Source organism: Staurois parvus, unplaced genomic scaffold (genome assembly GCF_062004578.1).
Source record: "Staurois parvus isolate SC_StPar_1 unplaced genomic scaffold, SC_StPar_1.0 ptg000173l, whole genome shotgun sequence".
In the NCBI taxonomy this organism is placed as follows: Eukaryota; Metazoa; Chordata; class Amphibia; order Anura; family Ranidae; genus Staurois; species Staurois parvus.
Window position 1 is genome coordinate 4879185 of NW_028317969.1, and position 25687 is coordinate 4904871.

Below are 25687 nucleotides of genomic sequence, written 5' to 3' on the forward strand. Positions count from 1 at the left end.
TGTCCCTGGGTGACAATGCTGCTCCTCCATACAGTACGAGTGAGCGTTATCACCCCGGGACAGGAAATGAGTTAGGACTATAGAACACCTCCCTCTCTTCTCAAGTCTATAACATGAAGGGTTCTGTAGTCCTAATACACTTCCTGTCCCTGGGTGACAACGCTGCTATGTAATTCTGACATACTTCCTGTCCCTGGGTGACAACGCTGCTCTGTAATTCTGACATACTTCCTGTCCCTGGGTGACAATGCTGCTCCTCCATACAATACAGTGAGTGAGCGTTGTCACCTTGGGACAGGAAGTGAGTTAGGACTACAGAACACCTCCCTCTCTTCTCAAGTCTATAACATGAGGGGTTTTGTAGTCCTAATACACTTCCTGTTTTAGGGTGACAGGCTGATTCTCCACACATGCAGTAAACTGAGTGCTGTCACCCCAGGGCAGGAAGTGTATTAGGACTACAGAACCCCTCATGTTATAGACTTGAGAAGAGAGGGAGGTGTTCTATAGTCCTAACTCACTTCCTGTCCCAAGGTGACAACGCTCACTCACTGTATTGTATGGAGGAGCAGCATTGTCAACCAGGGACAGGAAGTGTGTTAGAACACCTTTATGTTATAGAGATGAGAAGAGAAGGAGGTGTTCTGTACTCTGACATACTTCCTCTCCCTGGGTGACAACGCTGCTCCTCCATACAATACAGTGTGTGAGCGTTGTCACCCTGAGACAGGAATCCTGAGGATTATTAAGTAAAAGAAAAAGACCTGGAGAATGAAAAGTAATGTGGCCATCACGTTTATTAAACTGCAGTATATATTTATTTCTACTCTGAAGGGTTACGTAACAACGTTCTCAGCAGTGTGAGGTACTGCACTCCTCACGCCTCACCAATTCAATTATTATGTCATCTCAAAGAAGGAATTCAACAAAACAAATCTTTATTGTTCCAATGACATTTTGGATTCCAATAGCAGCCTGCTCCACCCTCCACAACACAGATAATCTGGTAGAGTGACAGGAATGTTACTTCTTCTGAGAGCTGTGGAGCCACGTGTACACAGAGGTCACAGAGGAGACTACAGCCCCCAGCATGCAGAGCGGCAGGCCGGAAGTGAGGTAGAGGACGGAGGACACGCCCACACACAGGGAGAGCTGTGAGATCTGAGTATCTGGGAGGAGATGAGGGGCTCGGGGATGTCTAGACTTCTCTACCAGCTGCTGATCAGCCATCCTCAGTGTGCCAGGCCGGCCAATCAGAACGGCTGGAGGAGAGGTGAGGCGATCTGGGTGTGATCTGATTGGGTGTGGCAGGGATCTGGGTCACTGATGTCTACAAACTTTCAAAACGCCTGGAAGAGTCAGGCTCAGTGTGTCTGGGAGTCCCATCACATGACCTATGAAGCCTGGGGGGGTCCCATCACATGACCTATGAAGCCTGGGGGAGGGTCCCATCACATGACCTATGAAGCCTGGGGGGTCTCATCACATGACCTATGAAGCCTGGGGGGTCTCATCACATGACCTATGAAGCCTGGGGGGTCTCATCACATGACCTATGAAGCCTGGGGGGTCTCATCACATGACCTATGAAGTCTGGGGGTCCCATCACATGACCTATGAAGTCTGGGGGTCCCATCACATGACCTATGAAGTCTGGGGGTCCCATCACATGACTTATGAAGCCTGGGGGTCCCATCACATGACCTATGAAGCCTGGGGGGTCTCATCACATGACCTATGAAGCCTGGGAGTCCCATCACATGACATATGAAGTCTGGGGGTCCTATCACATGACTTATGAAGCCTGGGGGTCCCATTACATGACCTATGAAGCCTGGGGGTCCCATTACATGACCTATGAAGCCTGGGGGTCCCATTACATGACCTATGAAGCCTGGGGGTCCCATTACATGACCTATAAAGCCTGGGGGGTCCCATCATATGACCTATGAAGCCTGGCGGGTCCCATCACATGACTTATGAAGCCTGGGAGTCCCATCTTATGACCTATGAAGCCTGGGGGGATCCCATCACATGACTTCTGAAGCCTGGCGGTCCCATCACATGAGCTATGAAGCCTGGGGGTCCCATCGCATGACCTATGAAGCTTGAGGGGGGTTCCATCGCATGACCTATGAAGCTTGAGGGGGGTTCCATCGCATGACCTATGAAGCTTGAGGGGGTTCACATGACCTATGAAGCTTGAGGGGGGTTCCAGCACATGACCTATGAGGCTGGGGGGGGGTCCATCACATGATCTATAAAGCTCAGGGGGTCCCACCACATGACCTATGAAGCTTGGGGGTCCCACCACATGACCTATGAAGCTTGGGGGTCCCACCACATGACCTATGAAGTCCCATCCCATCTCATGAGTTATAAAGCTCAGGGGGTCATATCACATGACCTATGAAGCTTGGGAGGTACCATTACATGACCTATGAAGCACAGGGTCCATCCCCATTGAAGTTTGGGTAGGTCCCATCCTTTGACCTATAAAGTTTAGGGTTCCATCCCATGACCTCTTGAAGTTCAGAGGGTCCCATCCCATGAGTTCTAAAGCTCACATGACCTATAAAGCTTGGGAGGTTCCATTACATGACCTGTGAAGCTCAGGGGTCCCGTCCTATTTCAGTTCCATTAATCATGGTGGCTCAATGTCACATGTGGGTGTTACCTGGGGTGGTCTGCATGCAAATACAGTGGGACCGGGAACAACCATTCCTTTATACTGACACCCACCCATCAAGGCAATGTGATATTTACATAACTCCTCCCAAGGGCCAGCACAGAGCTCTTGTTGTGTTACTTTCTGCCCTTAGCTCCATCCTGATTGGTTGCCTATCATTGCAGGGCTGTTTACTTCTACAAAGCTCCTGTCCAGCTATGATGTCCGGAGGGTGGAGATAACGCCGCCAGAACAGAGGAAGTTAACCTTCGACACACACGCTCTGGTGTGCGACCTGGAGACACATGGTGAGGAGATTTCACTGTAGATGACTCCCTTGTGGTCTGTTATATATACCATTGAGAATGTAGTATTATATCTGTCTCATTGTTGATCCTGCCAGAAATCCAGTGATGTGCTGTGCACTCTGCTGAGTTATCTCAACCAATGTTACCAGGAAGTGTGTTATGACTACTGAACACCTCCCAGCATACTGTATGGTAGAGGAGAGGGAGAGGTGCTCTGAAACTCTAGCACACTTCCTGTCCTAGCGTGACAACACTGATTCTGTATAGATACATTGTAGTGAGTGTTGTCACCCCAGGACAGCCATCAACATATGGCAGACAAGAGCCTAGACTGAGTGACCGTCCTTTCCAGACTGCAAGCACAGCTTGTCCCTAGCAGGTCCCCCCCACCTCTGCAGTCATTGCTTGCTAGGACTGCTGACGTCCCAACAACCAATGATGGAACTTCATCCAGACCTGAAGCCTGCTCTGACTCCTGGCTGCTGTCCTCTGTCTGCCTGGTGCTAAAAGGAGCAGGGGGCACACTGATGGGGACACCTGATGTAAGGGGGCACTGCGATGGGGACACCCGATGTAAGGGGGTACTGCGATGGGGACACCCGATGTAAGGGGGTACTGCGATGGGGACACCCGATGTAAGGGGGCACTGCGACGGGGACACCCGATGTAAGGGGGCACTGCGACGGGGACACCCGATGTAAGGGGGCACTGCGACGGGGGCACCCGATGTAAGGGGGCACTGCGACGGGGGCACCCGATGTAAGGGGGCACTGCGACGGGGGCACCCGATGTAAGGGGGCACTGCGACGGGGCACCCGATGTAAGGGGGCACTGCGACGGGGACACCCGATGTAAGAGGGCACTGCGACGGGGACACCCGATGTAAGGGGGCACTGCGACGGGGACACCCGATGTAAGGGGGCACACTGACGGGGACACCCGATGTAAGGGGGCACACTGACGGGGGCACCCGATGTAAGGGGGCACTGCGACGGGGGCACCCGATGTAAGGGGGCACTGCGACGGGGACACCCGATGTAAGGGGGCACTGCGACGGGGACACCCGATGTAAGGGGGCACTGCGACGGGGACACCCGATGTAAGGGGGCACTGCGACGGGGACACCAGATGTAAGGCGGCACTGCGACGGGGACACCCGATGTAAGGCGGCACTCTGACGGGGACACCCGATGTAAGGGGGTATGCTGATGGGGACACCTCATGTGAGGGGGCACTATAATATGCATTAATGGCAGGATCACCAGGTGAAAATAAAATAAAACTAATGCAACCATCACATCTCAGCACTGGAAAGTTGCAATATATACATTTTTTCTCCTGGGTTATATTTGTTTTAAAGTATATCCTAAACCTTATTACCAAAATTACCTAAATACCATTCGTTGTTTCAGTTCCTCTATTATTTTTTCATTTCTTTCTCTTTATTTCACTTTTATTTAACCTGTTGTTCCTGCCAATTACAATCACGATTGCTGCATCTTGTCTTAGAGTGACAACACTGCCAGAGCAGCACCTAAACAGGAACAGTGTTGTCACCTTTGGATTGCATGTCAGTAAGCTTAGCCAGTAAGGGACAGTAAGGCACAGACCCCTATGATAGGCAGCAGCTCCTGGATGCACAGATTATACATCATTATGTCTGAGTGTGGTCCCGTGGTCATGCTTCAGTTTAATTGGGAAATCGCAGCCCGCACGGGAACCTCGGTTCCCAGTACGGGTTGTGCACGCCGCAGCACAGCCACCAGAGCATGCAGGAGGCACGGGACTGGAGGACGTCATATGACATCCACCCAGGATAGCGTCGCTCCCACCCAGCCATCATTTTACAATAGGCTGGGCGGGAGGTGATTAAACTGTGTATTTCAATTGTTTGCATTCATTCCTAAATTTACATATCCCCAATTGCTCACTACCTGAAACTTCTGATCAGGCTCACGCCAACTATATTGGTAGGTAAGTGGGTGATGTGACACAGATCGTAGCTGCCATGTCTCCATGATCCCAATAGTGTTGTATCAGCCTGTGTGCAGCAAGAGTAGTAAGACTTCTTAGATCAAAGCCAGAAGACACTTGTGTGTGCTCAGAGACCAGTATAGCTGCATAAAAATAGCTTTTCCTGCATTGGCTAGAATGCTCATTTAACATCATTGAATTATTAATGAGATCTCTTCTCGAGTGTCCAGTCCCTGATAGAAATGATATTGTGAAATCGAGTGCGGCATCGATCAGAGCAGATCTTCCTGGCAGATTTGGTTGCAAGTGTGGCAGGCTTATCGATCTGTTGCTGGACAAGGGTACGGCAAGGACGCCAGATTGGTTTCCACTTATCTTCCTGCCCTGACAAAGGACCCTGTCAGCATATATTGTTACCACGATGCAATCGCCTGCCAGTTTATAGGATCAATGCAGGTTATCTCTTGTACGTTCACAAGGTGTGTCAAGGAACGAGCAATACGTTTACTGTACATCTAGACAGAATGTAAAAAAGCAGGCACAAAGCTGAGTACAATGTATTGTTGTTGGGATGATTATTATACTTTTTTATGCCTTCTCTATTTATAGTCAGCAGTTTTTGAAATACTCAGACCAGCCTGTCTGGCACCAACAACCATGCCACGTTCAAAGTCACTTAAATCCCCTTTCTTCCCCATTTTGATGCTCGGTTTGGACTTCAGCAAGTCGTCTTCTTAACGTCTACATACCTAAGGCCCCATGTACACGGGCCACTTCTGAACGATGGAAACTGACTGCTGGAAAACGTAGGTTAAAAACCGTCTGTTTAGCCGCGTTTGCATAACTCGTTTATGCGCATTTGCGTTTAGAAGCGGTTTTTTAAAGATAAGCACAGGAGAACCTCACAAATGCCCAGAATGCACTGAAAATTGGTAAATTATTAACTGTTTCAGAGAAATACAGAGAGTAGAAGCAGAGACAGCAGTATGTGTTGAGATTAGCTTAGGTGTGAGTTGCTCATTAACATTTCTTTTGTTTCCAAGGGTGGGAAAGGTGTCTGGTGGAGAGAGTCATTAAGGCCACCTGGCAGGGGGTCTTCATGAGGAATTTGAGGTGTGAATGGTCATTAACATTTCTTTTGTTTCCGAGGGTGGGAAAGGTGTCTGGTGGAGAGAGTCATTAAGGTCACCTGGCAGGGGGTCTTCATGATGAATTTGAGGTGTGAATGGTCATTAACATATCTTTTGTTTCCAAGGGTGGGAGAGGTCTGAGGTGTGAATTGGTCATTACAATGTGTGACAAGCTTGGTAGGAACATCCTGTGTTCAGTGTTTTGTCCATCTGAGTACCTTGAAAACACTTTGCATGCATTTTTCATGATGAATAAAGGCTCTGGACAGCATTGGGAACTGGAAGAGTTAAAAAAAATTTCAAATGCAAACACTTATAAATGCGATTTGCCACGTTTACTAGCGTTTTGCTTTTTAAACGCTGATAAACTCTACTGCTGAACGCAAGTTTTCTGCGTTCAAAAAAACGACTGTAAACTCAAATGCCTGTAAATGACTGTAAACGAAGATGTGTACATGGAAACAGAAAAACATTAGGGAGAGTTCAGGGGCTGCTGAAAAAAACGCTGAACAGCTCCTAAACGTGAGTTTATTGGCTACAGTGTACATGAGTCCTAAATGCATTGAGTTGCTGCCATGTGATTGGCTGATTAGAAAATTGTGTTACCCAGCAATTGAACAGATGTTATGTATAAAAGTTCTGCTCTCAGGTGCAACAATAAGTAATAGCTGCTGGCACCAAGAGTGATGATACAAACGCTAAAAAATAAATAAAAGTGCAGAGCTTATAATAAACAAATGATAAATAATATAAAACCGTGCGATCTCATATGCAAACCAATATAATATAATGAAAAGTCCACTATAAAAAGTGCAAGTCCAGCGCCGTCCTCACAAAGAAGAGAAAAGGGATCTTCCAAATCAATGTGAAGCAAAGGAGAAAAAGCTAGACACGTCCACCAATCCACCACTGTGCATAGGATTGGACCCTTACCAAATGATGCGACCAGCAAGTAATGGAATCTGTCATTTCCGTGGTGCGCCTGTCAGACATCCATCATGTAGTGAAAAATGTACTGCTCAGTGGAAGAGAGGAGATTGACCACCTAGGACTGAATGGATATTATGGGCTGAAAATGAAAGATTATTTCCTGAAAAGTCTGGAGAACATTACTTTTCTTATGTTCCCTGTCACTTACAGCAGCTTTTCTGATTATGTGTGAATAAGTTCCTTATTATGAGCCAGTGACATCACTGAGAATGCAGCCTATCCGTTCACTAGAGACCAGTGACATCACTGAGAATGCAGCCTATCCATTCACTAGAGACCAGTGACATCACTGAGAATTCAGCCTATCCATTCACTAGAGACCAGTGACATCACTGAGAGTGCAGCCTATCCCTTTGCTAGAGACCGGTGACATCACTGAGAATGCAGCCTATCCCTTCACTAGAGACCAGTGACATCACTGAGAATGCAGCCTATCCCTTCACTAGAGACCGGTGACATCACTGAGAATGCAGCCTATCCATTCACTAGAGAGCGGTGACATCACTGAGAATGCAGCCTATCCATTCACTAGAGACCGGTGACATCACTGAGAATGCAGCCTATCCATTCACTAGAGAGCGGTGACATCACTGAGAATGCAGCCTATCCATTCACTAGAGACCAGTGACATCACTGAGAATGCAGCCTATCCGTTCACTGGAGACCAGTGACATCACTGAGAATGCAGCCTATCCATTCACTAGGGACCAGTGACATCACTGAGAATGCAGCCTATCCATTCACTAGAGAGCGGTGACATCACTGAGAATGCAGCCTATCCATTCACTAGAGACCAGTGACATCAGTGTGAAGCAAAGGCGAAAAAGCTAGACACTTCCACCACTGTGCAGATCATTGGACCCTTACCAAATGATGGACCACTGATTAACGTATGGCCATAAAGGCTTCAAATCAATCCGCGCTTAGGATATACATACCTTGAATAGCATGGTTCCTCTGGGTTTAGCATCTCAAAGGCATCAATAAAGATGAATAGAGACACAAGGGACTCTCATAGTGTAGTAAATGTAAAGCCTCACAATTTATTCAAAATAAAACTACTCACAAGAGTGAAAAATAGCCAAGCAGTAATCGTACAATCTTCACAATATATTTCCCCCTCCGCTCGTGTCTTGCACGTCTCGACCAGCGTAACAACGTCACTTCCCGTGGCCCCGCCCAACGCGTATCGTCAGAGCTGACATCAAGTGTAAGTCCAGTGCTGTCCTTTTCTCTTCTCTGTGAGGACGGCGCTGGACTTGCACTTTTTATGGTGGACTTTTCATGGGACTTTTTGTTTGTATTATATTGGTTTGCATATGAGATCGCACGGTTTTATATTATTCATCATTTGTTTATTATAAGCGTTGCACTTTTATTTACAATTGAACAGAAAAAGTGGTCAGTGAGTGTACAGTTTCCTGGGAAAATGTCATCTGATAAGCATAAGAGCAGTCAATATGGTCAAATGACCGACAAAAGGACATTGCGCAGGATTGTGACCCGGAATGAGAACACAACTGCTGCAAAAGTGACTGCAGAGCTCCATCTCAGTCTTCCCGTGTCCACAAAAACTGTGTGGAGGGAACTCCATAGGCAAAACATTCATGGGTGAGCAGCAATTGTAAAACCAAGAAGAGAGAGTGGTGCAACACCCCATAAATCGTGGACTATCGATCAATTGAAGATTGTAATACGGTTAGATGAATCAAGCTTCACATTGTTCCAAATCACTGGACATGTTTACGCGTAGCAAACACCATCCCACTCTCTACTTCCTCCTTTTTTTTCCCAGTTAAAGTGGTTGTAAACCCATCCATATACCCAGTGAAGAGACTGTTCTCAGATGATACACAGGGAGGAAACAAATCCTTCTACATAAGTAGTACCAGTTTATCTGTAGTTTTATCTTCTCTACATCCATTCAAAATACTGAATTTCTAAATCTTGTCTGAGAGTTCAGAAAAGAGGGGGTGGAAAGCTGAAGGCACACTCTGCAAAGCTCAGTGAGGAGAGCTCAGAGAGCTGATTGGAGGGCAGGGACACACCTCCCTTCGCACAGCTCACAGAAACAGAGCTGAGGCTGTCAATCAGCTGGAGGTCCCTCCCCTGTCACCATTTTTCTCTTGTTGTCAGGAAAACTTGTCAGAAGTAATTCATGCTGATAGCAGAAGGAATAAACCCACGTGGAAGAAAAATATATTTTAAGTCTATTTTAAAAATATTCTTCCCAAATATATTGACATATATTTGAAAGACTACAATTTTGGCCGTATTCAATATATTTAAAAAAAAAATTATATATATGTGCACACACACACACACACCGGATCAATCACTGTTTTTGGTAGAAATGATATTTCTACATGGCAAATAATTTCCTAGCAGGTGTAGTAGAGTAATAGAAATCCAACAGACCCAACAGTCATGACATGCATGCTGCTGATTCTGTGTCATTGAATCACTCATTGAAAGGGGCATGTTCAAAATAATAGCAGTGTGGAGTTCTATTAGTGAGGTCATTCATTCTTTGAAAAACAGGTGGCAATTATTGCCCTTATTTAAGGAAGGAAGGCAGCAAATGTTGTACATGCTGGTTACAGTGCATTTCTCTCTGAAATTCTGAGGAAAATGGGTCGTTCCAGACATTGTTCAGAAGAACAGCGTACCTTGATTAAAAAGTTGATTGGAGAGGGGAAAACATATAAAGAAGTGCAGAAAATGATAGGCTGCTCAGCTAAAATGATCGCAAATGCTTTAAAATGGCAACCAAAACCTGAAAGACGTGGAAGAAAGCGAAAAACTACCATTGGAATGGATAGAAGAATAGCCAAAATGGCAAGGACTCAGCCAACAATCAGCTCCAGGAAGATGAAAGAAGGTGTAAAGTTCCCTGTGAGGACTGTTACAATTAGAAGACGCCTATGTGAAGCCAAGCTATCTGCAAGAAGCCCCCGCAAAGTCCCACTGTTGGAAAAAAGACATGTCCCAATATTTATGGACCTGACTGTATCTGTCTCAGAGAGTAATGGATTGCAGCAGATTTAGCAGTGAAATTATTTGGAAGAATTGCAAAGAGCCCTAGGAAAACGTCTTCCTCTAACTGCCAACTGGATTATTTCAATGACAATATATGGCGCAAAAATACTGAAGAATTGACAAGATCAGCCGGACAATAAGATGTAACAGTCAATGCTTCTAATGGAGGAAAAACTGATCTAAGTAGGCCGGTAACTTTCCCTATACATAGTGTGGAACAGTGACACATGCAGGTGATAATGTGGTATTACAGTTTTAAAGCATTACATTGACCTTTCATTGGTGATGAATTGATTTTATTTTTTTATTTTTTTTTTTGTAGGGTTTGACAAAACTCAAGCAGAAACGATTGTATCTGCGCTGGCCTCCTTGACCAATGCTAGTTTGGACACGGTGTACAGAGATATGGTGACACGGGCTCAGCAGGTAAGCGTTCTCTAATGTATTTATGTATAAATGAGGGACCGCTCCACATTACATCGTCATTTATTTATTCTAGGTATTTGTATAGTAACAACAATTTACACAGAGCTTTATATACTGTACATTCACATCAGTTCCTGCCTTCAATCTAAGGTCCCTAACTCACATTCATACATACACATACTAGGGCCAATTTAGACCAGAGCTAATTCACCTCCCAGCCAGGGGCGGACTGACAACTCATGGGACCCCCGGGCAATAGAGGATCATGGGGCCCCTGTGTCCCTGCCCAAACTCAAAAAAGCCTATGAAAAAGGTACCAGGGGCATCTCATGGGGCCTCCTACTGCCCCCGGGCCCTCAGGCAGTGCCCAAGTTTTTAAATGGTCAGTCTGCTCCTGCTCCCAGCATGTCTTTGGAGTGTGGGAGGAAACCAAAGTATCTGGAGGTAATCCAAGCAGGCAAAGGGAGAACATGCAAACTCCAGGCAGGTGGTGCCATGATTGGGATTCGAACCTACAACCCTAGTGCTGCCAGACAGAAGTGCTAACTACTTACGCATTCCGCTTAGTATGCACCACATACTGGCACATTATGAAAGACTAACCTGAAAATGAAGCGCTCCAGCGGCGCATTGTCACCGCTACAGAGGCTTCCATCTTCACCTGGTCCTCCTTCCGGGTCCGCAGGCTCTGGCCATATGACTAGCCAAGCTGCGATGACGTCACTCTCGTGCATGGGCATTTCGGCCGCGGCACAGAGCTGTGAATGGAGGGCACGGTTATGCCGTTCCTTCAGAGGGCATGCGTCCATAAAGTCACCGGCTGTAGTTTGCTAGAATATCTCCTAAATGGTGCACGTTTAGCGGATCTTCATTTTATCTAGAGGTAAGCCTCACTGTAAACTTACCTGTAGGTAGAAATAAAACATGAGTTTACTACCGCTATAACTTATCAGCATGTCTTTTGTAAAGTGGGAGGAAACTGACGTACCCAGAAGAAACCCATGCAAGCACAGATGGTGTCCTAAGTGCGTTTTCAAACCAAGGACCCTAGCAATGCAAGGAGCGGCCACTGAAGTTCTTTTCTCATATGAGAATAGTTAGTACAATGCTGACTTCATAAAACAAGTATCACTAATCTTAAAAAAGAAAAAAAAGTGTATTCCATAGGTAGCAGGCGGGACTATTCCTTTATACCAGTGGTCTCCAAACTGCGGCCCGGGGGCCATATGTGGTCCTTTGCTTACCTTTATCTAGCCCTCAGGGCACTTTCCTCCCACTGATACAAGGCACTATTCCTTGCACTGACACCAATGATGGGGCACTATTCCTTCCACTGACACCAATGATGGAGCACTATTCCTTTCCTCCCACCAACAATGAGGCATAATTACTGCTACTGACATCAACAATAAGACACTATTTTTCCCATTGACACCAATGATGGGGCACTATTCCTCCCACTGACACCAATGATGGGGCACTATTCCTCCCACTGACACAATAGGACACCATTCCTCAAACTGACACCAATGATGGGGCACTATTCCACTGACACCATTGATGGGGCACTATTCCTCCACTAACACCATTCATGGGGCACTATTTCCCCCCCGACACAATAGGACACCATTCTTCAAACTGACACCAATGATGGGGCACTATTCCCCCCACTGACACCAATGATGGGGCACTATTCTTCCCACTGACACCAATGATGGGGCACTATTCTTCCCACTGACACCAATGATGGGGCACTATTCCCCCCACTGACACCAATGATGGGGCACTATTCCCCCCACTGACACCAATGATGGGGCACTATTCCTCCCACTTACACCAATGATGGGGCACTATTCCTCCTACTGGCACCATTAATGGGGCACTATTCCTCCCACTGACACCATTAATAGGGCACTATTCCTCCCACTGACACCATTTATGGGGCACTATTCCTCCACTGACACCATTGATGGGACACTATTCCCCCCCAGACACAATAGGACACCATTCCTCAAACTGACACCAATGATTGGGCACTATTCCTTCCATTGACACCAATGATTGGGCACTATTGATGGGGCACTATTCCTCCATTGACATCATTGATGGGGCACTATATCCCCCCCCGACACAGTAGGACACCATTCCTCCCACTGACACCATTGATGGGGCACTATTCCTCCCACTGACACCATTGATGGTGGGGCACTATTCCTCCCACTGATACCAATGATACCTATTCTTCCGACAGACACAATAGGACACCATTTCTCAAATTGACACCAATGATGGGGTACTATTTCCCCCCACTGACACAATAGGCCACTGACACCAATGATGGGGCACTATTCTTCCCACTGACACCAATGATGGGGCACTATTCCCCCCACTGACACCAATGATGGGGCACTATTCCTCCCACTTACACCAATGATGGGGCACTATTCCTCCTACTGGCACCATTAATGGGGCACTATTCCTCCCACTGACACCATTAATAGGGCACTATTCCTCCCACTGACACCATTTATGGGGCACTATTCCTCCACTGACACCATTGATGGGACACTATTCCCCCCCAGACACAATAGGACACCATTCCTCAAACTGACACCAATGATTGGGCACTATTCCTTCCATTGACACCAATGATTGGGCACTATTGATGGGGCACTATTCCTCCATTGACATCATTGATGGGGCACTATATCCCCCCCCGACACAGTAGGACACCATTCCTCCCACTGACACCATTGATGGGGCACTATTCCTCCCACTGACACCATTGATGGTGGGGCACTATTCCTCCCACTGATACCAATGATACCTATTCTTCCGACAGACACAATAGGACACCATTCCTCAAACTGACACCAATGATTGGGCACTATTCCTTCCATTGACACCAATGATTGGGCACTATTGATGGGGCACTATTCCTCCATTGACATCATTGATGGGGCACTATATCCCCCCCCGACACAGTAGGACACCATTCCTCCCACTGACACCATTGATGGGGCACTATTCCTCCCACTGACACCATTGATGGTGGGGCACTATTCCTCCCACTGATACCAATGATACCTATTCTTCCGACAGACACAATAGGACACCATTTCTCAAATTGACACCAATGATGGGGTACTATTTCCCCCCACTGACACAATAGGACACCATTCCTCAAACTGACACCAATGATGGGGCACTATTCCTCCCACTGACACCATTGATGGGGCACTATCCCCCCCCCCCACCCGACACAATAGGACACCATTCCTCCCACTGACACCATTGATGGGGCACTATTCCTCCCACTGACACAATAGGACACCATTCCGTAAACTGTCATTAATTATGCGGCACTATTCCTCCCACTGACACCATTGATAAGGCACTACCCCCCCCCCCCCCCCCCCGACACAATAGGACACCGTTCCTCAAACTGACACCAATGATGGGGCACTATTCCTCCCACTTACACCAGTGAAGGGTCACTATTCCTGCCCACAATACCAAAGATGCATTGTTTACTCCCACTGATGCCAAGACCATTTCTACTCCCAATGGCCACAGTCCGGCCACCCAAAAGTCTGATGGACAGTAAACTGGCCCTACATTTAGAAAGTTTGGAGACCCTTTTTTTATACCATTGGGGCAACTGTGCATCTGCATTTGCACATACACTATGTTGCCAAAAGTATTGTCCCCACCCTCCAAATGATTGGATTCAGGTGTTCCAATCACCTCCATGGCCACAGGTGTATACAATCAAGCACCTAGGCATGCAGACTGCTTCTACAAACATTTGTGAAAGAATGGGTCGCTCTCAGGAGCTCAGTGACTCTTAAGCGTGGTCCTGTGATAGGTTGTCACCTGTGCAATAAGTCCATCCGTGACATTTCCTTACTACTACATATTCCACGGATAACTGTTAGTGGGATTATAACAAAGTGGAAGCAACTGGGAACAACAGCAACTCAGCCACCAAGTGGTAGGCCACGTAAAATGACAGAGCGGGGTCAGTGCATGCTGAAGCGCATAGTGCGCAGAAGTCGCCAACTGTCTGCAAAGTCAATAGCTAAAGACCTCCAAACTTCTTGTGGCCTTCAGATTAGCACAACAACAGTGCATAGAGAGCTTCATGGAATGGGTTTCCATGGCCGAGCAGCTGCATCAAAGCCTTACATCACCAAGTGCAATGCAAAGCATCGGATGCAGTGGTGTAAAGCACGCCGCCACTGGACTCTAGAGCAGTGGAGACGTGTTCTCTGGAGTGACCAAACACTCTTCTCTGTCTGGGAATCTGATGGATGTGTCTGGGTTTTTTGCAGTTGCCAGGAGAACGGTACTTGCCTGACTGCATTGTGCCCAATGTAAAGTTTGGTGTAGGGGGGATTGCGAGCCAGGCCTTCTCGGCCGACATCAGTGCCTGACCTCACAATGCCTGGCATGTTCAACTATTGAAGTACTGAATCCTATGCACACTTCCCATATGCATCTTGAAGGATCCACTCAAACACCCGTGTTATAACCAGTATACAGGCGTCATATATAACGCAAGGAAGGAGCAACTAGACACAGATTGTTCCTTATATTTGTACATCCTATAACAGGTTGAATGACGCCCAGTGTCTTACAACCCACTTCCTGTGAACCTAGGGTGTCTAGGCCCCACCCCTTTGCCCTGGATTCACGGGAGAGTACTACATTCAGGATCTACCCAGCTATGGAGAATGAAGAGAACCTGTAATGTCGCCCAACTAGACCAAGGACCCCCTGAAAAAAAAGCTATGTATACAGATTTTTTTCAAAGGTTTGGGGGGCTTCAGTGCAGGGAAGGGGTAATCAGGGTGGATTTTGAGCCCACAATTGGTCTTTATGTTCCTTGTGACTAATCTTTGGTGCTTATTTCATGTGCCCTAAGTGAAATTGTTCTATTTTACTATTTTTTATGTCTGTCTTTTCTTGCTTGTTACTGGCGCAGAAGGAAAACGCATTGAGAGCATTGCTTGACATTTTCCTGGGTGGACGTCCTTATATCGCCCTTGTAAAGAATATTTATGTAAAGCAGATGGAATGTTACTGTGTGGAAAGACTCAAGTTTCCCTGAATATTTGATGACAATGTTCAGCATACAGCTATATCAAATGATGTCATACAATGACTAACTGAATGTCTTTTGTATCAAATTTATGTTACCAAATTCTTTTTTATTAGGCATCAAGAAATGCAGCACGGGGTGATTAATCCTCCCATATTCAGATATTTATTTTCAGCAAGTAATGGAATCTGTCATTTCTGTGGTGCGCCTGTCAGACATCCATCATGTAGTGAAAAATTTACTGTTCAGTGGAAGAGAGGAAATTGACCACCTAGGACTGAATGTCTATTATGGGCTGAAAACGAAAGATTATTTCTAAAAAGTCCGGAGAACATTACCAAAGTTCCTTATTATGAGCCAGTGACATCACTGAGAATGCAGTCTATCCGTTCACTAGAGACCAGTGACATCACTGAGAATGCAGTCTATCCGTTCACTAGAGACCAGTGACATCACTGACAATGCAGCCTATCCATTCACTAGAGACCAGTGACATCACTGAGAATGCCGCCTATCCATTCACTAGAGACCAGTGACATCACTGAGAATGCAGTCTATCCGTTCACTTGAGACCAGTGACATCACTGAGAATGCAGCCTATCCGTTCACTAGAGACCAGTGACATCACTGAGAATGCAGCCTATCCATTCACTAGAGACCAGTGACATCACTGAGAATGCAGCCTATCCCTTCACTAGAGACAGGTGACATCACTGAGAATGCCGCCTATCCATTCACTAGAGACCAGTGACATCACTGAGAATGCAGCCTATCCATTCACTAGAGACCAGTGACATCACTGAGAATGCAGCCTATCCCTTCACTAGAGACAGGTGACATCACTGAGAATGCCGCCTATCCATTCACTAGAGACCAGTGACATCACTGAGAATGCAGTCTATCCGTTCACTTGAGACCAGTGACATCACTGAGAATGCAGTCTATCCGTTCACTAGAGACCAGTGACATCACTGAGAATGCAGCCTATCCCTTCACTAGAGACAGGTGACATCACTGAGAATGCCGCCTATCCATTCACTAGAGACCAGTGACATCACTGAGAATGCAGCCTATCCATTCACTAGAGACCAGTGACATCACTGAGAATGCAGTCTATCCGTTCACTTGAGACCAGTGACATCACTGAGAATTCAGTCTATCCGTTCACTAGAGACCAGTGACATCACTGAGAATGCAGCCTATCCGTTCACTAGAGACCAGTGACATCACTGACAATGCAGCCTATCCATTCACTAGAGACCAGTGACATCACTGAGAATGCAGTCTATCCCTTCACTAGAGACCAGTGACATCACTGAGAATGCAGCCTATCTGTTCACTAGAGATCGGTGACATCACTGACAATGCAGCCTATCCATTCACTAGAGACCAGTGACATCACTGAGAATGCAGCCTATCCATTCACTAGAGACCTATGACATTACTGAGAATGCAGCCTATCCAATCATTAGAGAGCGGTGACATCACTGAGAATGCAGTCTATCCGTTCACTAGAGACCAGTGACATCACTGAGAATGCAGCCTATCCATTCACTAGAGACCAGTGACATCACTGAGAATGCAGCCTATCCCTTCACTAGAGACAGGTGACATCACTGAGAATGCCGCCTATCCATTCACTAGAGACCAGTGACATCACTGAGAATGCAGCCTATCCATTCACTAGAGACCAGTGACATCACTGAGAATGCAGCCTATCCCTTCACTAGAGACAGGTGACATCACTGAGAATGCCGCCTATCCATTCACTAGAGACCAGTGACATCACTGAGAATGCAGTCTATCCGTTCACTTGAGACCAGTGACATCACTGAGAATGCAGTCTATCCGTTCACTAGAGACCAGTGACATCACTGAGAATGCAGCCTATCCGTTCACTAGAGACCAGTGACATCACTGACAATGCAGCCTATCCATTCACTAGAGACCAGTGACATCACTGAGAATGCAGCCTATCCATTCACTAGAGACCAGTGACATCACTGAGAATGCCGCCTATCCATTCACTAGAGACCAGTGACATCACTGAGAATGCAGTCTATCCGTTCACTTGAGACCAGTGACATCACTGAGAATGCAGCCTATCCGTTCACTAGAGACCAGTGACATCACTGAGAATGCAGCCTATCCATTCACTAGAGACCAGTGACATCACTGAGAATGCAGCCTATCCCTTCACTAGAGACAGGTGACATCACTGAGAATGCCGCCTATCCATTCACTAGAGACCAGTGACATCACTGAGAATGCAGCCTATCCATTCACTAGAGACCAGTGACATCACTGAGAATGCAGTCTATCCGTTCACTTGAGACCAGTGACATCACTGAGAATGCAGTCTATCCGTTCACTAGAGACCAGTGACATCACTGACAATGCAGCCTATCCATTCACTAGAGACCAGTGACATCACTGACAATGCAGTCTATCCCTTCACTAGAGACCAGTGACATCACTGAGAATGCAGCCTATCTGTTCACTAGAGATCGGTGACATCACTGACAATGCAGCCTATCCATTCACTAGAGACCAGTGACATCACTGAGAATGCAGCCTATCCATTCACTAGAGACCTATGACATTACTGAGAATGCAGCCTATCCAATCATTAGAGAGCGGTGACATCACTGAGAATGCAGCCTATCCATTCACTAGAGACCAGTGACATCACTGAGAATGCAGCCTATCCATTCACTACAGACCAGTGACATCACTGAGAATGCAGTCTATCCATTCACTAGAGACTGGTGACATCACTGAGAATGCAGTCTATCCATTCACTAGAGAGCGGTGACATCACTGAGAATGCAGCCTATCCATTCACTACAGGCCAGTGACATCACTGAGAAAGCAGCCTATCCGTTCACTATAGACCGGTGACATCACTAAGAATGCAGCCTAGCCATTCACTAGAGACCAGTGACATCACTGAGAATGCAGCCTATCCATTCACTAGAGACCAGTGACATCACTATTCCCATTTCTTTGCTCTTTGGTATAGTACAGGGGTCTCCAAACCAGGGCTCATAGGTCGAATCCAGTCCGTGGAAAGATTTTAACTGGCCCTCTGATATAAGATTGGACTCTGTAAGGAGTGACTGTGATGTCGGTGGGACTCTGATGTAAAGGGACTCTGGCTCACGGTTTTTGGATTTCCTTTGCTTTGTTTTGCTGACGTTTTTTCTGTATTGTTCTAAAACACATGTTGATAACAAAACAAAACTCCAAGTAAAATGTATTTATTCATTTAATTTTGATTTGTTAATTTATAAAACTGATTTTTTTTTTTTTTTTTGGCCTACGAATATTTGTAAAATATACAATGTGGTCCTCGCACTAAAAAGTTTGCAGACCCCTGGTATATCGGTGCATTGCCCTGCATTGTATCATTGAATTAATCACATGGGTTTATTCTAACAAATACAGAGCAACAAACATTGTTCTGTGTATAATAGTGAGACAGAACCCTCAGGGTGTTGAACGGTGGGAACCAAGTATGGAGCATTTGCTGATTCATAGCCTCAAGGTCCCCAGCTCCAGGAACCAGGTCATATGTAGACTGGGGACTCTCCTTCCCTGATCTGCATCTGCTGCCTGCATATGTAATGAAAATGTCTGCCTCCATGTATCTGAAAACAAGTTCACATTGATAGCATATCGCTTGGGGAAAAAGACATAAAAGGTTATGCATTACCTTTATTTTTTAGGTCCTCTGCTTTCAGAAAACAAATTGTTTGGGTGAGTTTTAGTACATTTTTGCATTCATACTACCTGTTCAAAAAATTGGCCTGGCAGAAAAAGGGTAAGTTTAAATGATTGACGGGGCCCTAGACCCAGGCAGCCTTTTCTGGCATTCTCTAGGTGTCTAGGATGTCATTTTCATCTTTACTGCAGCACAATGAAGTGTAGCAAGCACCTTTTCCTGGACCTTCAAAGGACACCATGGGGGTGGACTGGGGTGGTCTTTCTCTACTCTCTTTTTTTTATTTGTGTGTTAGTGCTGGCCCGATTAGGTGTGAATTTTTGTTCTGATGGAGTTTGTCTTCCTTCAAAGGAGCTGATCCATGATGAAGGTATTGTTTAGGTCAGCCTTTCTCAACTAGGGTTACTTCAGAGGTTGCTAGAGGTTCCTTGAGAAATTAGCAATTCCTGCCGCTCAGATAAGTAACCCATGACACCATTGATCTGTTTAACCACTTCCAGTCCGGACACTTATACCCCCTTCCTGACCAGGGCAATTTTCAGCGTTCAGTACTATCACACTTTGAATGACAATTGCGCGGTCATGCAACACTGTACCCATATGAATTTTTTACCATTTTTTTGAGACAGATAAAACTTTATTTTGGTGGTATTTATTCACCGCTGGGATTTTTTTTTTTTTTTGCTATGTATTATTATTATTATTACTATTATTATACAGTATTTATAAAGCGCCAATATTTCGCTCAGCGCTGTACATTACAAAGGGGGACAGAACATGTGACAGAACAATACCAATACAATGCAAAACATGAGGGGATTGAGGGCCCTGCTCTTTCAAGCTTACAATCTAGGAGGGAGGGGATGGTGGCACAGGAGGAGATAGCTGTGGGGGATGGAGTGGTAGGAAGAGTGGAGGAGGTCGGCAAGTTAGCAGGGGGCGGGGTAGGCTTCCCTGAAGAGATGGGTTTTCAGGGTGCGCCTAAAGGAGAGGAGAGTAGGTGATAATCTGATGGGTTGGGGCAGGGAGTTCCAGAGGATGGGTGACACCCTGGAGAAGTCCTGGAGGCGGGCATGGGAGGAGGAGACCAGGGAACTAGAGAGAAGGAGGTCTTGTGAGGAGCGGAGTGTGCGTGCTGGGCGGTACTTGGATATTAGGTCAGAGATGTAGTTCGGGGCAGTATGGTGGACAGCTTTGTACGTCAGCGTTAGGATTTTGAATTTGATCCGTTGCGCAATCGGAAGCCAGTGGAGGGATTGGCAGAGGGGGGTGGCGGAAACGGAGCGGTTGGAAAGGTGAATGAGTCTGGCAGCCGTATTCAGGATGGACTGAAGCGGGGATAGCCAGTGGCGAGGCAGGCCAGTGAGGAGGGAGTTGCAGTAGTCGAGTCGCGATATGATGAGGGAGTGGATGAGCTGTTTAGTGGTTTCTGGAGTTAGGAACGTGTGTATTTTGGCGATGTTGCGGAGGTGGAGTCTGCACGAGTTTGTTAAAGAGTGGACTTGGGGCTGGAAGGATAGGTTGGAGTCCAAAATGACACCAAGTACTCTGGCCTGCGGGGCGGATTTGATGGTGGCGTTGTTGGACATGATGGAGAAGTCAATGTAAATGAAAATGTCCAAAAATTTTGGAAAAAAAGTGTTTTTCTTATAAAATTTTGCAAATAAATAATATTTCATCATAAATCTTGGCCAAAATTTATTCTGTTATCTTTTTAGTAAAAAAAAAAATGAGCCAAATTAGTTTATAACCAAAAATTATAATTTTTAAAAAAGTTTTTTACATTTTTATTTTTTTTTATATATATATTAATATTTATTTTTTTACATACTGTCACCCTAGCACTACAGTGTCACCATGGTGACACTGTACTACTTTTGGGGGGTGAAGATTTTTTTTTTTACACTGATTGCTTTTACACCCATATAGGATGTAAAAGCAATCATTTCTCTTTCTCTCTGTCTGCATTCTTGCAGCCATTGAGAAATACTGAGTGAGCTGTGATTGGTCACAGCTTATCACATGGTACAAGGCTATTCACAACAGCCTTGTACCATGTGACCTCTGTGATCATTCACAGATTTCACACGTAGTAAGCAATGATGTCAGAAGTGACATCTTGCTTACTACTTTGCATGTGATCACTGATTGGCCAATCAGTGATCACATGATCGGGACCTCGTACAGAGGTCCTGTCCGACGATCGGTGTTTCACTGTGTCCGGAGGACACAGCGGGCACCGGATCGCGGTGCTTTGCACTTCTGGGGAGCGCGCACAAGCAGGGTGCGGGGAGGCCGTTTTTAAATGGCCACCCGACCCTGCACTGCCACCGTCCGGCCGTTTATATACAACAGCCGGTCGGGAAGTGGTTAAAGATCTGTAAGGGAGGTTCTTCCCACTAATCACCATGCTAATGTATCTTGAATTGTAGACATGGTAATTATTAGCAGGGGTTCCATGAGACTAGACAGTTAATTTAAGGGTTCCTCCGTGTTGAAAAGGTTGAGATAGGCTGGTTAAGGTGGACCTTGTAGCCAGATTTGGCACGGGGGCAGAAGCCTTGGGCACAAAAACCTTCTGAAGGGGGCACAGGTAATTCCGACTTTCGGTGCCTGTTGCTGCTGCTTTGCTTCAGCCTTGCCCTGTGTGATCACTGCCGCTACAGTAGACTGTTGCAGGAACTGTGTGCCGAGTGCGCGCTGCTCCTGCACATCTGAACTGGCATGCTAGAAGACCCATTATCTTCCCAGTTAGGCGGAGTGACGGCCCGACGTGACATCAGTTGCCAGGAGGCAGGATGGAAAAGAGAGCGTTGGCGGCTCGCTGCATAGGAGGGAAGTGTAACTGTGTAAGTAAGGCATTTGGCTGGTACATCCTTACTTGTAAGGTACATTGACATACTGATAGTGCAAAGCCTTTCGGCACATCTGCACATGCATGGAAGGTTTCCAGCACGTGCACAAAGACTGTGAACTTTTGGAGCTTCCAAAATAGTTTTCTTTGCACATGCTCAGGGAAAGCTGTACATGCACAGATGTGCCGGGAAACCTGTACTTGTGCAGATGTGCTGCAGGGCTCTGTCAAAATCGAAGCCTTGTGACACATCTGTACACGCAATAATAAATGTCATATTGCTCTCTGCAATGGTTTTGCACAGAGCAGCCCCGATCCTCTTCTTCTGGGGTCCCTCACTGGTGCTTCTGACTCCTCCTCTTGGTTTTGCACAGAGCAGCCCCAATCCTCTTCTTTTGGGGTCCCTCACTGGTGCTCCTGGCTCCTCTTAGTTTTGCACAGAGCAGCCCCGATCCTCTTCTTCTGGGGTCCCTCACTGGTGCTCCTGGCTCCTCTTCTTGGTTTTGCACAGAGCAGCCACAATCCTCTTCTTCTGGTGTCCCTTGCTGGTGCTCCTGGCTCCTCCTCTTAGTTTTGCACAGAGCAGCCCCATTCCTCTTCTTCTGGGGTCCCTCACTTGTGTTCCTGGCTCCTCTTGGTTTTGCACAGAGCAGCCCCGATCCTCTTCTTCTGGGGTCCCTCACTGGTGCTCCTAACTCCTCCTCTTGGTTTTGCACAGAGCAGCCCCAATCCTCTTCTTTTGGGGTCCCTCACTGGTGTTCCTGGCTCCTCGTCTTGGTTTTGCACAGAGCAGCCCCAATCCTCTTCTTCTGGTGTCCCTTGTTGGTGCTCCTGGCTCCTCCTCTTAGTTTTGCACAGAGCAGCCCCGATCCTCTTCTTCTGGGGTCCCTCACTGGTGCTCCTGGTGGCCATTGACACAGACACGGTGGCTTGGCCCCTCCCCTGCTCCCCCATTACAGAATTGGTTTGACAGCAGTAGGAGCCAATGGCTCCCGCTGCTATCAATCTGTGCAGTGAGACGGGAGAGCACCTGCTCTCATGCACATTGCTAGATCGGGATTGGGCTCAGGTAAGTATAAGGTAGGTGAGTGGGAACATATGCAGCACATTTTAATGCATTATATGCACAAACAATCCCTAAGGCTTTACAACCACTTTTAAGTAGCGGGGGTGTTTTGTTTTTTTTGTTCTTGAAGAATAAGGGTATTGTTTTTTGTCACTTTAACTTCAAACCACTCTCTCCAACTTCAAATACTTACCTTTTGGCACCTTCAGCCACCTGGAGGGAGATGTGGGAGCCCTCTAGTCGGGCTTACTCTGGGTTGAGGACTTTTTCCCCACTTCGATGTGACAGTGATGGCTCAGTCACCCAGCACTGTAACATGGCAGGCAGGTCACTGGTAGGGATATGTCCCTTTGCTTCTGTTGGCTAATCAGAATGGCAAGGTAAAGGTGTGCAGTTGGGGTGAGTTGAAGTGAAGTGAGCATTTCGCTCATGGGCAAAGCACAGGTTGACTTTTATGTATGCATTGAACCTTAGGCTGTGTCAGGGAATGGGAAGATCGCCGCAGCAATCGAATCTGCACATGCGTAGAATCCTGAAAAACGTACAGGCAGGCGGGCACTAGGACCCAGGCGCGCCTGTCACAAATGACGGTGCTGAGCAAGCACTAGGACCCAGGAGCGCCTGTCAGGAGTTGGGCGGACTATTTAAACCTGGCTCTTGCAATGCTCAAGCGTGGTATGGTCTTATCTGTGTTACTGAGTTCCTGTGAGTAGATTGTTTGTTGCAGACCCTGCCTGATCCTGATTTGCTTTTCGTCTCCTGCTCTGATCCCTGGCTTTGTCTGACCATTCTACTGCTTAACCCCATATGTTCTGACCTCCTGTTGACGAACCCGGCTTGTGACCTGTTTATCCCTCTGCCTGCTGATTCTGTACTACATCGCCACCACTGTTACCAACCCGGCCTGCCCGACGCTGCTTCAGTTACCTCCTCACATCAGACTCTTACCCGCTATACACCTTCAACGGTGCCTCTACCACAGCTGGGTGAACCCAGGGGCCGCGACCTGGTCTCGGCCTGCTCCAAGTCCATCCCCACCATCAGGGGCTCTGGTGAACAAGCAGGTCGGAGCTTAGATTCCGCGCCTTGGGGGATTCCGGTCTGTGGAGTGCTAGAGGCTACCGCTGCAGGATCCCTGACAGGCTGTATCTTATCCATGGCCCACTCTACTTAAACCTGAGACCAAAAACTAACAACAGACCCTGAGGTCCACCACAGCTTTCAGAGGGAAGCTCAGGTTTGCGCACCAATTTCAGAGCTGGAAGTTGACATTTACATATTGAGCTCCCAGAGCAAGCAAAAACTAGGGGCATCTCTTAGAACCTGCTTCTAACTTAATAAACATCTTGAATAATTTTTCCATATGATGGCCTTATTTTATGCAATTTCTGTTTTATTGCTAAACCACCGGTGCATTAATTTACATGCATAATCGCAAAAATAGTTCAATAATTTGCAGGGTTATTTTACCGCAATGCAAGCCTGTCATGTATGGCATTGTCATTCTACCTCCTAGGGAATAATAGGGTTTTTATATGCATTGTAAATCAAGGTAAATACTAGGTCAATTATTCTAGATTAAATAAATAGATGCAAATAGATACGTTTAGCATGCATAAAATCAGGGATTTAAAGGTGACTTTGTACAACTATGGATAGAGAAGGAGATAGAAGACACTGAGGGACAATATACGGGCTGATAGACAAATTGTGATTCAAGAACATGCTAAAGGAAGTGACCACCCTGGTCCCAGGTAAGCATGGTAGAAGGGATGTGGTGAAGATCTGAAGTCCCATGGGGTACCAGCATAGGATATAATGGATGCATGCTAGGTGCACCTTATCAAATTGTCACCATTTCCAAATTGTAAGATTAGATTAAGGACCTTTCTTACACAGTGACAAAATTGTCAATTTCTACATGCTTTAGCTAGTACTAGTCCCATGCAACTGGACTGTAATGTTGAAGAAATTTCACAGTTTCTCCAAGCCTCTTCTTCAGTTGTAGTTGAGTGTGAGGATGATACCCCAACATTTTATACCCACACCGGTAGAACCAACACCTTAATCCAGTCTCATTGAACATGTCCTGCTGATTGTCCAAGAATAGGACGGGAGATGTGAAAGTTGTCTGATCTAGTTACATAGTCCCTTCCCTGGTGTCATATAGTCTGCGTAGGTGTTAATCACTCGACTGGACTCACAAGGCTGAAGGTGTAAACTGCTGTCAAATCACTGGGGTGGACACCATCTGTTTTCCATAAATGATGCCGTTTAATATCACTGATTTGACAAAAGCTTACAATCCTCAAGCCAAAATGCTTTGGAGGCTCAAACCCCCCACCTCCCTTCCTCATCAGGGCTCAAAATGGTAGTCACTAGGGTTACATAGTTGGCAAGGTTG

The 25687-nt window shown here is 46.5% G+C and overlaps 1 protein-coding gene across 1 annotated transcript in view; it reads left to right on the top strand.

The window, feature by feature from the left end:
* The first annotated feature begins 1111 nt into the window (after positions 1–1111).
* Positions 1112–25687, top strand: part of CCDC90B (coiled-coil domain containing 90B) — a 47213-nt gene continuing 22637 nt past the window's right edge. Inside the window, exons 1-3 of the mRNA XM_089676771.1 lie at positions 1112–1273; positions 2854–2976; positions 10432–10535. Of these exons, the coding sequence (XP_089532897.1) occupies positions 1180–1273; positions 2854–2976; positions 10432–10535 (321 nt within the window). The 5' untranslated portion in view covers positions 1112–1179. The remainder of the gene's footprint in view (positions 1274–2853; positions 2977–10431; positions 10536–25687) is intronic.